A 17,168-nucleotide genomic window follows, 5' to 3' on the forward strand; every position below is an offset into this window, starting at 1 on the left:
GTTCATAAAGTGAAAGTTCACCCCTTGCAGTGAGGTATAGATTAAGTCAAATACAGAGAGGTGGTTGGCTTCAAGATCACTTAGGATAATGCTGTATTTTAGCCTTTAAAGTCCTGCAGCTTTTCCAGAATTATAAAAGCCAGGGGCGGTCTCATCTGGATTTCCCTCCCTGACTAGCAGATGAGATGCTTTAGGTGGGAGAACTCCACTGAAAGGAACACACCTAGAGATTGCTTTTCATAGACAGGGGTACCGTTCATTTCTCGTGTGCCTTTTGCATTGTTCTCATTAGTTAGAATTAATTTCACTTGAATCTTTGAAGCACGATTAAAAACTCAGAGAAATTGAGGTTCAACCTGAAGATCCAAAAAGCAAAGCAGCCAGCCACTGGCTCTTACCACGACCTCATTCCGAATTGGCGATCCAGACTCCAGGAATCTCATAATGAGACTGTGTCTGAGAGCTGTCTCCTCCTGTCTTCTAATCCTCTCTAGGGCTGGTATTAAAGGTGTGCACCTCTGGGATTAAAGGCATGCACTGCCCGTTTTCTGTGGTAACTAGTGTGGCTACTGGGATGAAAGATGTGCATTACTACTGCCTAGCTGTAAGGCTGACCAGGCTGCCTGTTTTATTTTCCCAATCCCCAGGCAAGCTTTATTAAAATCCAGTTGGAATGCCACTACAGATCTTATCTACATTTAATTGGCTTTTAAAAATGTATTTTCATCCAGCTGAGTGTTAAATTGAGTCTAAAGTGACCTATCAAAAGTACCTCCATCTAAAGGGGTCACATCAGTTAAGCTAGAGATCAGCTGCGTCGACTTTTCTAGTTTTAGTGCATTCAGTTAGAGTTACCCATATTATTGAAATACAAACTTGGTTGTGCCCTATACATTCCTTCACTCGACTTGATACACCCAGATTACTCCAACCAAAAGTACTCAGAAAGAGGAGTACTTTTAGCAAATTATGTTTAGCAAAAGCAGTGTTTTTCTTCAAGGAAGTTTGCGTGTGGAAAATACAAAGAGCCACTATAGCAAATAAATACCAAACAACAATAACAATCCCAAAATAACAACAATAAGCAACTAGCCCATGATGCTTAGACGATGATCATTTGTTTAGCAAGTGTATATTTTCTGAGCACCTTCTTTATGGAAGGCACTGTAGCAGATTCTGGCTTGTTATTTGGGAAGGTTTGTGAACGTGAAAAGTAACAGTGTAAGAGATCTTTTTAAACTCTAGGTAACAATATAAAAGTTGTTATTAAGGGGGAATGTATTGGTTACTGTTGTCATCTGGGAAGAGAGAACCTCAACTGAGAAAATGCCTGCAACAGATTGTAGGCAAGTCTTCAGGGCATTTTCTTAATTAGTGATTGATGTGTGAGGGTCCAGCCCACTGGGGAAGGTGGTCTGAGCCATAAAGAAATGAAACTGAGCAAGCTATGGGGAGCAATCCAGTAAGCAGCCTTCCTTCATGACTTCTGCATCCGTTCCTCCTCCCAGGTCCTTGCCTTGAGTTTCTGTCCTGACTTCTCTTCATGTTGAACTATGACTGAAGCTGAAATAAACCCTTTCCTCCCCAAGTTGCTTTTAGTCATGCTATAACAGCGATAGAAACCCGGTGGGGCAGGGAATATTGTATTAGGCACCAAATAGTAGATGTAAGCAAGTGTGGAAGCATAAAGGAGATTTCTTCTAGCTTTGAAAAAAACTGTTGAAGGTGGCCATAAGCTTCCTTTCTGCTTATGAAATGGTATCTGAAATAATTTCTAAAATTTAGATCTCCCCAGTAGATTTTAACCCTCCAGAGTCTCATCTGTCTTTAACTGTTCAGTATCTTATAGTTATCAGCAATTAATGGCTATCTCATAAATATTGATATTATTTGATAGTTTGCTTCTGACAAAGCCATCTCTGCATATGCGTTTTAACTTTTTCGTGGTGTTAGGGATCAAATCTAGGACCTTACACATTCTAAGCAAGGGATATACCATGGAACTATACACCTGTATCTGATATTACTATGTAGATTCCATCAATGTTTGATTTGAGGAAATATATACACTTATGCCAAGATAAATGATTATGCATAATCAGAAGTATTTGAGATTTCCTAGGAATAAGACTTCAAAAATGTCTCTTGTTTTCCATTGTTTTAGTTTTAAACAATAAAATGTATAATGAAATTGTAGCCGACAAAGACATTAGATTCTTTGAAAAATATTTAAAATATAGTATAGGTGAAATTGCCCGTGAAAAAAAATCTCTTAAATCTCTTAGAAAGTTGAGAATACAGGGGTTTGTATGTGCAAACCCATGTAATAATAAAATTACGGTTATATGATACATGGCTAATAATGGCCACATATAAATTTTCAAGATAATTTCATAAGGGAAAGTGTTTTGAGTTGAATTTAAGTTTAGAATACTAAGACTTTACCTGCGTGCATCATTGAAATAACTTGGGCTTAGTATTATACTGTACCAATAGAACTTTCTTACCGGCGGGTAAATGCTCATTTCTGGGTTCATCCAGACATAAACTGGGCCTTTCTTTCCTAGAGACATCATTTCAGCTTTCCATCTATCTTTATCTACGGACACACTGCCAGCGGGAAGACCTATGTGACACAAACTCTGTTGAAGGCATTGGAGGTAAGGACGCCCCTGAGCCTGATGTTAATGGGCCTTCATTCCTGCGCTGCTGGAGAGGGGTGGATCCGTGTGACTTACTCTGATTTTCCTTTCTCTAGAGTATCATCAGCTATAGAAAGCATGTCTACCCAAATCTTGTTGGAATACTTTGAACGTATATAAGCCTCAAAAGCTATTAGTTAGTAACATAAATCCTGATGGTAAAAAAGTTCTAAGTTGGGCAAGAACTCTCTTTGGTGCCTAGTAGTTAGTAGTTGGATAAACAAGTAATAGCTTTTAAAAATGTTAAAATTTACTTTTTAACATAAGATGCTTCCTTTTCACTCTTGACTTGTAGTATTGACTCTGATCTTTCTGATGTTCGCATATGTAAAGCCGCACATACCCTCCTCCTGCTCTTTTCCTATTTCCTGTCTGAATGACCTTCACCATTGACACTGGATTTAAAAACAAAAACTTCTTCTTATCCTTAAACAGTTGGATAAGTACATTCCCTTGTGAAGACAGGCCTTCGTCTGTGTTTACTCATGGCCATGGCTCTCTCAGTTCCACTTCCCTTTGTTGTTCCTAGGATTTCTGCACAGTGGCTTTCCTGTCTGTGAACTGGGGCAAGTAGACAACCTTTGGGATAGTAAATGTTAACCCATGAAAAACGCATTCCTGTATAGTATCATAAGCAGTTAGTAATGCTTAGATGCTGTTTATGAATATCATCACACAACTGTTCATTTCCTAAGCTAACAGTAAGCAGTATCTATTGGAATGGGCAAGGCTGTGATCTTCAGCAACTGAGTACAGAGAAACAGATGTGCAGGCCACAAGCTTTGGTCTTACCTCAGCTCCGAGGACACGTGTGAGATGGCCTGCTGAAATGCATAGGGTTCCTGCTCTGTTTCGGGCTTTGGCCTGTGTTGCTCTACTCCTTGGAACAACAGTCCTCTACTCACTCGCCCTCCTTCTAATGTGCTGTTGATTGACAAATGATTATTTAGCCGTGTTTTTTTCTACTTCTAGGAAGTACTTCCTGACTTCCAATGCTATGTTAAAATACACCCCTGTTTTGTGACTTCAACATTTTTTAGCTATAATTTCTTTTTTGTATTGTGTTTCCTGGATGTGATTTAAAAAAAAATACATGTACATACATATAGATACACACACACATGTGTATCGTCCTCACAAGCACAGTGCTTGGCACATTTTCAGTTGTAGATACTAGTCTTTGATCCCAGAGATCAGCTGGCATTTTAAACACAAAGATGTTGCATTTCATATCTGACTTCAGAATCTGAACATACAAGGTGTTTGGTCGCCATTTTTTTTTTTTTTTGAAAGCTTGTGTATGACGTATCCAGAGAATACATGTTGAATAAAAGCATGAAAATCCAGTAAGGAAGTTTTATGTTTAAGGAATGTATTATGTTTTTACCATTTTGTTACTTTCGCAATGACTTAATCAGTGTTAGGTATGACTATCACTGCTTCTGTTATAGATACCAAAATATGTGCTTAGAAAAAGAATGCTGTTATTTGAGTCAAGGATAGCACGGAAGTAAGCAAGATATTATGAGCGCTGTACCTAAGAAATAATGATGGCACCTCTCTAATAAATAAATGTGACCCACTAGGAAACAAATTCTTTAGTAAGGAAAATTCCCACTAGGAATTTTAACTTTTAAAAGTAATTTGTTTCTTTATACTAATACTTAAAGAGGAAAATACAAGTTTACTTTGGGTCTTAGAGGAAGACAAATGACAAACTCAAATCACAAAAGTGAGTGTAAGGATGTTTTAAGGGACAGCAATTCATCATGGCCTTTATCACCCCTGAGACCTCGAGGAACCTTAGAGAACACTGTTGCCAGAACCCAGCAAGAGCAGTAGCAGGAGCTCGGGCCTTTGGTAGCAGAATGTAGACACTGCCAGCGTGCAGTGTCAAGGGAAGAAATGCTGAACTTCTTTCCTCAGCAGCTCTGCTTCAGTCCCTAGCTGCCTCTTCCTGTTGGCTTTTCCAGCCACAGAGTGATGATGTCATTTATACTGGCCAGGAGGATCCTGGGGCCCAGGGTGGTGGAGAGCAGCAGGTGTAGAGTGATGGAGGTGATCAGGGACGATCAGTAGAAACTTTATATGCTTTTGTTTACTCTGTTTTGGTTTTGGTTTTCAGCTCCCACATGCCTTTGTGAACTGTGTTGAATGCTTTACTTTGAAGCTACTTTTGGAACAAATTCTAAACAAGTTGAGTCATCTCAATTCTTCAAAGGCAGAATGTCCTACAGAAATAACCTGTGAAACATTTAATGACTTTGTTCGATTGTTTAAGCAAGTGACCAGTACTGAAAATCTCAAGGATCAGACTGTATATATTGTAAGTAATTTAACGTGATTACATCATCTTTCATTTGAAAACTGATTGTGCCGTAGATCCACTTCCATGTATTTATTTTGAGTCTTATTTTGTGTAGTACTCCGTGGAAGGTGCTTTTGTGATACAAACATGTCTTAGAACTACTGCCAAAAGGGGCCTTTGCTTAACAGAATTGCATATCCAGAGGGCCATCTCTGTAGAAGTTGAAATATCGAAATGTAGTGTATAGAAGTTGTCTCAGGGAAGGGTGGCTACATGATGTAATTGATAGATGAAGGATTGGTTCCAGAATATACGGCTGCCTTTAGCAAACACAGAATTTGTAGGCTTAGTGAGATGGGGCGGGGGAGAGAGAGAGAGAGCGCAAGTGCTAGCCCATACTCTGAGGTAAGTACCCAAGAAGCATTTGTTATTGGCTAAACATTAGGGTAGAAAAGTATACAGATATTTGGTACAGAACAAGTTTAGACTGGTCTGTAACTAAAAATCTGAAAGCTTTACTCCTTAGAAAATAATGTAGAAAGTTGGTTAAGAATTTTTCTATTTATTAAAATTTTTCTGCTTATTGTGGCTTACAAATTGAGAATCTACTAGAATACCTTACTATAAATCATTAAGAATAATATTTACATCTCAGTTTTCCTTTTGAATCATAGTTGTCTGATAATAGCTTTTGAAGAAGGATCATAAATTAGAATAATGAAGTCATTAGTTATAACAGTTAATCTTTATCAGATTAAAACAATAGACTCTTAATTTGCTATTTCTGCTTTGTATTTTTTCACTGAAGTGGACCAATTCTTTTGAGTTAGTTTTCTAGCCTAGAGAGTTGTTTAAATGGAGATTGATGAGAAATTTCCTAATGAGAATGTATAGTCGAAAAACTACTTTATATCTTTATTGTAGTAAATTGTACCTTTAGTTTGTCAAAACTAAGAATTGAATATTTTAAATATAATTTTTCTCATACATTGTTGCAAGATAAAATATCTGGATTATTCAGGGAACCTATATATCCTGCATCTTAATTTTATTTCTAATTTAAATGATTATATAATTTGCAAGAAGATTTATTATTAAAGTGTGAATGTTTATGGTATTAAAATGGGTTCTTTTTTAGAGAAGAGGACTCTAGTTCCCACAGGTAATGCACTAGATAACACAGAACGTCTTGTCACATTTTAAAGTTAGGAGACTCTCACTGACTACTAGGGTTGTTATGGAGAGCGTGTTTGAAGAGGCTCATACTGCCCAGATGAGACAGTCTGACTACTTAAGGATGAGTTAAGTCATGCTGGTTCTGACCTGGAAGCTTCCCCTCTGCCTGGCTCTCAGTGTCACGTGCTGGCAGGCTGCTGGAGGAGAAAAGTCATCAACCATCTTACCTCGCTGTGAACCCTGTGAGCTCCAGTAACAAGTAGCCTGGCAGGATATGGCCATTGGTGTAATAGTAATGCCTCGGGGGGGGGGGGGAGAAGGTCCAGTCACCTTCTGGTTAGACTTAAGGCCTATTCCTTAGGAGGAAACTGCTGTAAGCGTGGTCAGAACCTGTGGCCAGAGAAGTCAAAGGCCCAAAGGGAAAACCTGGTGTTGTTCCTTTGCTTAATGGACATAGTATCAAACTGCCTTCTAAATAAATGCTTGTCTTCCTACCCATAGATTAGCATAGCTAAGAGCTCACTAGAGAAGCTTCCTTTTCCCCAGGAGATGGTTATGAATACAGACACGTAGAGTTGGTCAAAAGTACAGAGAATAAGTGACTGTGGAATCTCAGCCCTAAATAGAATCTGTATCAGTATACCCCCAGGCAAGCCTCAGAGAACAGTGGGAGAGAGGACAGAGATTGGGCAAACCAGGAGCAGACAGTGTCTTCTGGATCTAGGGGTATGAAGCCATGAACAAGAGCAGCTGTGGCTGTCTGCACAAGGAGGAGCTCATGAGGTCCCTACCCCTCATTGCGAGCTGTTGGCAGTTGGTGACCACTAAGGAAGGAAGGGTTGGTTTTCTGCAGGGTGTGGCCCCTGGGAGTTTGCCCATACTCTGGTGGATGCCCTCACTCTCATACACATACAGGCTGCCCTAACTGGGAGTTTGCCCTCACTCTCATACACATACAGGCAGCCCTAACTGTACTCAGTGAGTTAGTTAACAGGACAAGAAGAAAAAAAGACATGAAGTTAGAAGCAGGGTGTGGGTAAATGCAATCCAGGAGGGGTTTGAGACAAGTGGGGTGCCCATGGTTAAATACATTGTATACATATGTGAAGTTCTAAAAGAATTAACTCTAAAATTTTTCAATGAGTTGAATGAATAGGAACATATTAGATAAATAGTTAAAAAATATCAGTTTATTGATTACCTAGAGAATGTAATTTACTACTGCACTGCACTGCAGTATGCAAGTAATAGCCCCAAGAAGACACCAAGTCCTAACCCTGAGCCCTGGAAATACTACTTCATTTGGGAAAAGGCTTTTAAGGTGGAGAGATCCACCCAGATTATCTGGGAAGAAGCAGACTTTAATCCTAAATGTCAGTAGATAGAGATACCTAAGTGTGCCACACAGATGGACAAGACCAGACTGTAAAAGCTGCAGGAAATCAGAAGGTTGAGGATATTTGCCTTTAGGACTGGAACGATGTGGGTAACAAGCCTCGTTATTCCAGTACCACGGCTATCGAGGCTGCAGAAGACGGAAAGGGCAGGAGCCACTGTGCTTACCATAGTGCTGCTGGTAACTCTAAGTTTGGCTCGGTGAAACTGTCTTTAAGGTTTTGGCTTCCAAGAACTGTGAGAAAATGCATGTGTGAACACATGCATTCATGAATCTTGAACCATCCATGCTATTAATGAGGCATTTTTGGGGGAACAAGTATGGAAAATTTTGAGTATTGGCTATTTGATGATATTAAGAAATAATGCCAAATTTTAAAGTGTGTGATAATGTGACTGGTTATATTTTTTAAGGAGTACCCTTATGACTTCATTGGTCAGTTTTAATAGTTATTAACGTGACCAAACTCATCACCATTCGACTGTTCTATTTTACATGATGTTACTCATAAATGTCCACTGTATATATCTAGTGTCTGTATGTTTTAGGAAACATTATGGCAAAAGCATTATAACTTTGAACAAAACTTAATCTTAGAGTTATCTAGCAGTTTAAACAATTAGCAATCTGTTTTTAGCTTAATCTCTTTGAAACATGTTTTTAATTTGTAAATAGCCTTTTGAAAGTAAATTTAAGCTTACTTTAAAATGCTACTTTTTTTTCTTTGTAACATGGAAAGTTTAAAAATCTTACAGTATGTTATTCTTTATAAAATACGTTAAGAATTTATTTTCATGTAAACATCTTTTTAAGGTTCTGGATAAAGCTGAATATCTAAGAGACATGGAAGCAAATCTTTTGCCTGGGTTTCTTAGGTTACAAGAATTGGTAAGTAATATACAGAGTGGGTTTCCCTCAATAGATCATATGTTCCCTACCCAATATGTTGTATTGATGATTAAAGTTCAGTCTTTTCCCATAGTGGTATTTATTTATGATTTGGTAGACTTAATAAATTATTTTAGCTTTCAATTATAAAGTAATTTGCCATCTATTAAAGAATTTCAAGTATTTAGTCATTAATGAGAGGGGGCTAGACATTGAAATCTACAGCGTTCCTTCATTTTGATCTACAGAAGTCATGATGTAGTTACTCGGATCGTCTGGTTTGCTATCTGCCAGTCACTCTGTCAGCGTGCAGCTCTTCACTCGGCTATTATGGTCTATCTGCCAGCCACTCTGTCAGCGTGCAGCTCTTTACTCAGCTGTTGTGGTCTCACTGAACTGCCTTAATTAAGACAACTGCAGTTGTTGTGATAGTAGGAGAGATTGAGTATGCACATTATCAGTGATTACAGGGGGAAAGCACAGTGATTTGAATAGTTGGAAGAAAGAAAATTGATGAGAGAATTCAGTCCTCAGTAGTATCCATCCAGGAATGCAGGGTGGGGATAGTTATACATAACCCGTTAGGGTTTTACTCACCAAGACAAAGAACTGTCTGAGCAGAACAGTACCATTGTCTTCTTCAATTAAGAGTAATTCAGACCTCATTGATTTTTGTGGCTGATTATATGCTTATTTTGGTTTTATTATTTTATCAGTGATTAGAACATAATTAGATTATACTTTCTAGCTATATGTTCATTTGTACCAAAGTGTTTAGTAGCATTGTACTGAGAATCAAGGCAAAATCTCCCATAACCCTCCCAACTGTAAAACAGCCGGGGACCAGTTGTTCACAAACATGAGCCGACTGGGATAGTTACAGTGCTGCAAGTGTAAGAGACTTCGCAGTGCCGGTGAAGTCCCTGTGTCCCGCGAGAGAGCAGAGCTAGAGAGAGCAGTGCAGCGAGGCCGCCTTGGGGTCCGTGGCTCACTCTCAGTGATTACTGCTGTTACAAGGCGCCTGTCTGTTTTCAGTCCTCATTTTGGGTTTTGTTCATCTGTTTTGTTTTTGTTGGTGTTTGTGTGTTGTGGAATGCCCTTCTGTATATGTGTTACTGTTATTGATTGATGAATAAAGTTGTTTCAACCAATGGCTTTGCAGAGTAAAGGCAGGTGAGAAATCAGAACAGAGATACATAGGGAGAGTAGGCGGAGTCAGGGAGATGCCATGTAGCTACCAAAGGAGAAAGATGCCTCCTGGTAGGCCACAGCCTTGTGGGGATAGAAATGGGTTAATTTAAGAGGTAAGAGCTAGCTAGAAATATGCCTGAGACATGGGCCAAACAGTATTGTAATTAATATAGTTTCTGTGTGATTATTTGGGTCTGGGCGGCTGGGAACGAATGCACAGTCTCCGCTTACATTTGTGGTTTTTTGTAGGCCTTGACTCATTGTTTCCCACACTTGCTACCCTAGACTTTATTCTTACCCTTCCTGTTTTTCTCTTCATACCTACTACTGGTATTGAGTGACCGTGACAATAGTAAGGACTTTTACTTTTGTTTCAGTTATAGAAACTACTTGGAGAAAATTTGAAGTTTTATTACAATCTCTACTGGGAAAGGGAACCATCAGTTTAACATTTCTGAGAGGATACTTGATTTTGAATTGTATTCCATTTCAGAGGAACTTAATAAAAGCATTTCTATTTTTTACTTTAAGTGTCTGAGTCAAAGGAAATTTAAATTGTGATAAAACATTGTATACTAGAAGTATTTTAAGATAAACAGTTAAAAATACTACAGATTTCAAATTATTGATCTTGTTTTTTTTTTCCAACTTCTGGATATATGTTTAACTTTTTATAAAGTTATAAGCTGTCTTTTTGAGCTGGCAGGATGGCTCAGTGTTAAGCGCACCTGCCACCGAGCCGGGTGGTCCACATTCGCTGCCTGGAACCCTGATGATCACAGAGATTCAGCTCCAGCAAGTTGTCCTGTGGCCTCCACGCTCGTACTGTGGTGCTCAAGTGGACCCACGCATGTGAACACACTAGATAAATAAGTAAAAATAAATCTGACAATTTTTGCGTGAGCTTTATGATCAGGAATATGGATAGAGCATACTTTTAAGTCTAAATAAACTCAGAATTATTTTTTTTTAAATCAGTGAGTTTCTAAGATAAAGGCATTCAGAAAGTCTTCTTTGGGGCTGGTGTGTAGCTCAGTGGTAGAAACTTGGCCCTGCAGGTCTCCAGGCAGTGACACATTGGGAAGAGATCATGAAAACCTAGGTAGAGCAGCTTTCTCTACCAGATCAGACTTCAGGGAGTCTAATGAGGCGGCTCATTGTCAGCTTGTTTAAAACAGTACAGTCTGGGGAAAGGATTAGGTAACAAGAAGTCCAGTCCCTGTTTAAAGTGTCATGTAGCTTTCTTGTCAGACTATCCGTGGATCACCAGCCCCCATATAGTGACACAGAGACTTATCATTATTAATTATGAAAACTTGGCCTTTAGCTTAGGCTTGTCCTCAGCTAGCTCTTATAAGTCAAATTAACCTGTTTCTGTTAATGTATGGTCTGCCTCGTGGTGTGGTTACCTCTGCTCTGTTCCTTATGTGCAACTTCTCCCTGGCGTCTCTCTGGCATCCTGCTCCTCCTCTTCCTCTGTCTCCCAGAAGTCCTGCCTAGCTGTTGGCCTTTCAGCTCTCTATTAAACCAGTCACAGTGACACGTCTTCACAGTGTAAACTACAGAGAAACTCTTGCACAGTACGTGTGCCCAAGAGGGTGGGTTCTGTAACTACAAGGCCTAGAGTCTAGTGTGGTCTCTGACCGATAGCATGGAGGTAAGCAGGTCATAAAGTACTTGTGATGTCTACTCTCAGGGTGGGTAATGATCTCGGGAGGGAAGAGTCTGGGATAAGCATTCTGGGGAATTTGGGGGAGGTCTTCCTCCATGGATAGCAAAGGATCACCAGGTCTTAACAGAATCTACTCTCAGCTTTCTGGATGGAATGCAGGTATTTTATCTCTTGCACTGCGGAGACACCCTGTGTGGTTAACATTCCTGGTTCTTTTAGTGCTTCCCTGTGAGTACAGGACCTCTGTGCCCCCCATATTTTCCTTTCCTTCATAAAGATGACCAGTTTCTCTGTGGAATTATTTATCCATTAAATTCAGCTGTTTTTGTTAATCAAAGGAATTATATTTCTAAGTAATGCAAAAAGCACAGCATATAAGAAGCACACTTGCTAGAAATCAAATAGTAAATTATCCCCAAAATGTAGTACAACTTACATATGAAATTGGGTCCTAAGAATGCTTACAGACCAGAACAGATACCACATCTGCATTGTTAGCCAAAAAGAATATGGGAAAGTTAAGGAGCGTCAGGATGAAGTCTAGCTGGATGCACAGGCATTTGTGACGAGTCTGCTAAAGGATAAAGGGCACATTCAGCTTTTATTATTGCTTTTGGTCAACTAAGTGAAATTTTTAAATATGTTTGAAAAGATAACCTCTTTTACGTAGCATTGATGATTTAGAGGAATATTATTAGTCATAGTTATTTGCATTTTTAATATATAGTGGCCATTAATGTCTCTCAATAATTTGAAAACAAACAGAAAGCTTTAGTATTTCTTAATAATATGAAGTTATACAATATGACAGATCTACTTTTATCCAAATCCATGTTTCTTTTTCTCTGAGTTGCTGTAAATATTTTAATGATGGGAAATACCTATCAAGATTTTAAAAAATTCTCACAGGATTTTGTCTTAATTTTTCCAAGCAGATGTGTTTCTTAGTATCTACAGAATACGTTCTTGCGTGACTGCTCTGGTGCTCATGAATAACTGAAATGTTGATTAGCCTACAGTTTTATGGAAATTCCAAGCAATTATGTATGAAAATTTGCAAATGGTTGAGCTCTCTGATTAGGTTTTCTAAATACAGTTTATTAATATGCAAATAATTTATTGCATATGTTAAGCTTTGCTGAATTCAATTGAAGATAAATCTAAAGGGAATTACTGCCCTCAGATTCTTAAATACTAAGTTAACTTTTCTTCCCTTTTCTTTGCAGACTGACAGAAATGTGACTGTTATCTTTCTCAGTGAGATTATTTGGGAAAAGTTTCGTCCAAACACCGGATGCTTTGAACCATTTGTCTTGTATTTCCCTGATTATAGCATAGGTAAGTTTTAATTGTTTGAGCCTTGGTTAGCCTGAGATACTTTGGTATCGGTTTTGTTGCCAGTCTCAAAATGCCTGCATCTGCATTTTTTGAAAACCTGAAGGTACTGTTCTCATAATCACTAAATGAGCAGGTCTCATGTGTTTGCTGAGGGTAAGCTTTCATCATTAATTCGTTCATGTGTGTGTATACTGTGATTATAACATCCACACAAGAAAGAAGCAAACTAGATAGGTAACACATGTTATCACTGTAGAGAAATCTTTATCATATACCTGGATTCCATGTATCTTGGGTCTATAAAATTTTGTTGTTGCTGTAACTCTTACTGTGCCTACTGCTAGTTCTTTTATTTCTTGCAGTTTATAGTTAATCTTAGATTTTATAGGGTCTAATAATTTATTGCTTTGAAAGAACACAGTACTTTTGTATTGTTTAATGGCCTTGTAGGTTAATGAATTTGAGCTATGATTATACAGAGATGATACCGCTGACTCGGGTTGTAGCTGTGAAGCATAAGGTGCCATAGCTGTGAGAAAATAGCATCCCGTGATCTTGGCCTTATTAACACTGTTCTCTCGGCTCATGAGCTATAAACATTCATTGCCAAGAGCAACACAGTTTTGCCTGTTTTCACAAGAATGGAAACCAAATAACACCTCCTGCTTTAACTAATTGACTGTTTTTTTTATTTAAAGGAACTCAAAATAGATGAAAACCTTATTTCTAATAGCTTCTCATCCATACAAATCACAAAATAATAAAGGAAAGGCTTATTCGAAGGATTTTAGTAAACAGTTGCTTTTGGTCTGTCATTGCTGACCTGACCTTTCCTGTTTTCCATCTTAGTTTCAAATATTGGAAAACTGTTTCAAAGTTAAGAAAATTATGGAATTGCACAGGTTTTTCTGTATCATGAAGGTAAAAGTATGATATCATTGTAGAATCTGATTTTTTTAAGATACAAAGCAGCATGGATGGAATTTCAGGAGAATATTAAATATAGCAGTCTTTCTAATTTGTCATGTAGGAAAACAGACCTGTTAACCGTATGATAAATGGAGCCATGTTACATCTGTTTATTAAGTTCTAGGGCCTTTCTAAGCATAGCAGAAGTACTCTAATCATAATTTCTCTCTTCAAAACCGAAACATTAACTGGTAAACCAGATCATGTGCAGCTCGGAATGAAGGCAAAGGATTGGCAGCTGGCGGGCCTGTCGTGTCAGCCTGACAGCCGTGCGTTTCTAAGGACGTGGCTTTGGTTTCAAGGGCACCTTTCCAGTTGTAGCCACGGCTCCAGTTCCAAAGCCTTTATTACGTGCAGAAGATTGTCTTTTAGCAGGGGCTTGTTTGCTTTGTCCTCCCTCTGCTTAGGTGTGGCTCAGTTGTTGTCAGCATAGGTTAAGTCCTGCTCTGATAACAATATGAAAAAGTCAGGGACTTACAATTTCCTACTGCACAGACTGTGTGTTCCACATGTGTCTTGTGTTTCCCTTCCTCCTGTAAGCCCCTTGGTACTGTTTATTAGACACCTGCAATACTCTTTTTGTTTTAATAAAATAGAAAATAGCTTTTATTGTGTAGTCTAATGTGTTTTTGTTATTCTAGATCTATGAATTTATAGTTTCATCCAAGTCAGTTCTCAACCTTCCTAATGCTGTGAGCCTTTAATATAGTTCCTCATGTTATGTTGACCCCAACCGTAAAATTATTTTTATTGCTACTTCATAATTATAATTTTGCTACTATTATGAACCATAATGTAAATATGTGTGTTTTTTAACTAATGAAGAACATTTCCTAGATTGTTGCGAGTTTTTTTCTAGTTGATAATTCTTAATAGGCAAAAGCATAAACTAAACCCATATGGCGTTTCATCTTTGCTTTTCTTTGCCCACAGTGAAAGTCTCGTGCTTCGTTCTCTGCGTGTTATTGTTTTGTATTTGGTGTCATTATTTAGTGACTCTCCTTAAAACATTTATGGGATTTTTTTAGGTTCACTTACGTTACTCTTTCTGGATTATTTCTACTAAAAACACTTCTGATAACAAATGTTGTGGGCTTTGTTTTGTTTTTCTCCATCCAACAATCAGTTCTTTACTTGCTTAGTTCAGTTTGACAGTTGTTTGTCAATTCCGTTGAAGCTTCCAGAAGTTGGTGTGGAGACCTTACAGGCTAAAGTGTGTGTCTCACAGAGCTGCTTCTCCTGCAGATGCTAGCTCCAAGTACAGAACTGACTTCTGAAGACTCTGGGAAAAATGGGGTTCCCTTGGTCCTCTCTTCTGGATTAACAGTTTGCCTGTAGGGCTCACAGAACTCAAGAAATCATCATACTTTCTTACCACTGTGTTTGCTGCTGTCAGATCATTGTAAAAGGTTAAAAAAAAAAGGGGCAGATGTGAACAGTTGGATGAAGAGATGCAAACTGAGGTTCAGGGAGGCCCCAAGCCTAGGAACTTTTGTCCTGCAGAGTTGAGGCGTGTTCCAGCATGTGGACTCATTTACAGTCTGTGCTGTCTCTGAACGCCCATCATTTAGGGGAGTTGCTGAGGCTTCTTTTACATCAGTACAGCTGACTAAATCATCATGCATTGGGGATGAACTTGGCCCTCAACCTTTCTCTTCTCCCTGAAGGCCAAGAAGTAGGAGCTCTAGCAACTATCTCTCACCTGTTAGCCGTGGAGAGGCCCCAGTCAGATCACCTTATTAGTGTAAGCTCAGGTATGTTTTGGAGGGAATTAAGCCTCCATTTAAGAAGTTTTGTGCCATGAAGAAAAAGAAATACAAGTTAGTCTATCATAGAGTTATCCTTTTTTAACTAGTAATCACTTATTTTCGCTAATTATTGCTGGACCTAAATGTTTGTTTTCTTAAAAACTATAACATCCTGGAACATGGTGATTATGTTTCCATGCTGCTCATTTGAGTTAGTCTGTATTCTGTGAACAGGGAACCTTCAAAAGATCCTGTCCCACGACCATCCTCCAGAGTACTCGGCTGACTTTTATGCTGCCTATATTAATATTCTCCTTGGAGTTTTCTACACTGTGTGTCGAGATCTGAAAGAGCTCAGACATCTGGTAAGTGAGCCTTTGTGTCCTTTAATATTTTCCCATTTAGAAAATTTTAAGACAAGTCAGAAACTGAAAAAATATTTCAGAAATTTGGATAAGGCTTTTAAAAGGATGATGTCTGTGGGTTAGTGTGTACTAAACCTGACGAGAGAGCTTGCATCGATTGTCAGCTCCATGTTTCAATTGTTAGGAGTGTGTGTGTGTGTGTTGTATCTGTTGGTGCACATGTGTGTGGAGTTGTGCATGCAGAGGCTTGAGGAGGCTGATAGTGTCTTGCTCTGTCGCTTACTATTTTGAGGCAGGGTGTCTCAGGAACCTGGAGCTTACATTTTCCCTCTGGACTTACGGTGAGGAAACTCCTGTAATGCTCTTACCTCTTCCCTCCTCATCACTGGGGTACAGGTGTGTGGCACCCACCCTGGCTCCTTACATCGGAGCCAGCATTCAAGCTCTAGTCCTCAAAAGAGCAAGTACTTTTAGTTACTGCTTCTATCTCTAGTTGTAGAAGCTGCAGAAATCCATTAAAGTAAAAATGAAAAATAGCAGGGAGACATAATAACAGCGATTTAGTATCTTACTGCTAATTATATCACCTCCCTCCAGCTTTTATTTACATAGTGACTGGCCTAGGAACTTACCATCTGAGTATGGCAAGAAGCTTTAATTATAGACCTTCACTGGCCAGTTAGTGATTTTGTATAAAAGGCTTTAACTTTGACAAAGACTAGAATAGTTGTTTGTATTTTGCTAGAAGTTTGGGAAATGACCATGCCTAACTCTTTTCCCATTGCTTGGGTTTGGAGTTGTGAAAGGAAGAAGGCAGAAATGTCTGGTTTCCTTTTAGAACCCTCCAGTTAAGGGGCTGAGCGAGGCGGCTGAGCGGGTGCCGTGCGTGGCGCCCAACACTGAGCGGGTGCCGTGCGTGGCGCCCAACACAGAGCGGGTGCCGTGCGTGGCGCCCAACACAGAGCGGGTGCCGTGCGTGGCGCCCAACACTGAGCGGTGCCGTGCGTGGCGCCCAACACTGAGCGGGTGCCGTGCGTGGCGCCCAACACTGAGCGGGTGCCGTGCGTGGCGCCCAACACTGAGCGGGTGCCGTGAGTGGCGCCCAACACTGAGCGGGTGTCATGTGGTGCCCAACACTGAGCAGGTGTCGTGTGTGGTGGCCAACACCAAAGGTGGGGACAGGGCCTCCTCTGCCTTCCTTAGGAAGTGACCTGTGTTCTCTGTGCAGGAGGAAAAAGTCAAGGGAAAACCTTTAGGAAAGAAGGTGAAGCGTGGAATTATGGACCTAAAGATGGAAGTTTTAAATTCCCTTGTGCTTTCCTGGAGATTAATTTTTAAGAACATTACAACTTTTCTGAACATCGTTCATCAACTTTTGAAGTGTGGTTTCAGTCTTTACCACTGGCAGTGCTAGC

At 39.4% G+C, this 17,168-nt stretch overlaps 1 protein-coding gene across 1 annotated transcript in view; it reads left to right on the top strand.

Moving 5' to 3' along the window:
- Orc5 (origin recognition complex subunit 5) overlaps window positions 1-17,168 on the top strand; it is a 55,798-nt gene that overhangs the window by 479 nt on the left and 38,151 nt on the right. Inside the window, exons 2-6 of the mRNA XM_048433507.3 lie at window positions 2,568-2,660; window positions 4,828-5,028; window positions 8,396-8,470; window positions 12,560-12,671; window positions 15,623-15,753. Coding sequence (XP_048289464.1) covers window positions 2,568-2,660; window positions 4,828-5,028; window positions 8,396-8,470; window positions 12,560-12,671; window positions 15,623-15,753 — 612 coding nt within the window. The remainder of the gene's footprint in view (window positions 1-2,567; window positions 2,661-4,827; window positions 5,029-8,395; window positions 8,471-12,559; window positions 12,672-15,622; window positions 15,754-17,168) is intronic.

Source organism: Myodes glareolus, chromosome 27, assembly GCF_982192425.1.
Source record: "Myodes glareolus chromosome 27, mMyoGla1.1, whole genome shotgun sequence".
NCBI lineage: Eukaryota > Metazoa > Chordata > Mammalia > Rodentia > Cricetidae > Myodes > Myodes glareolus.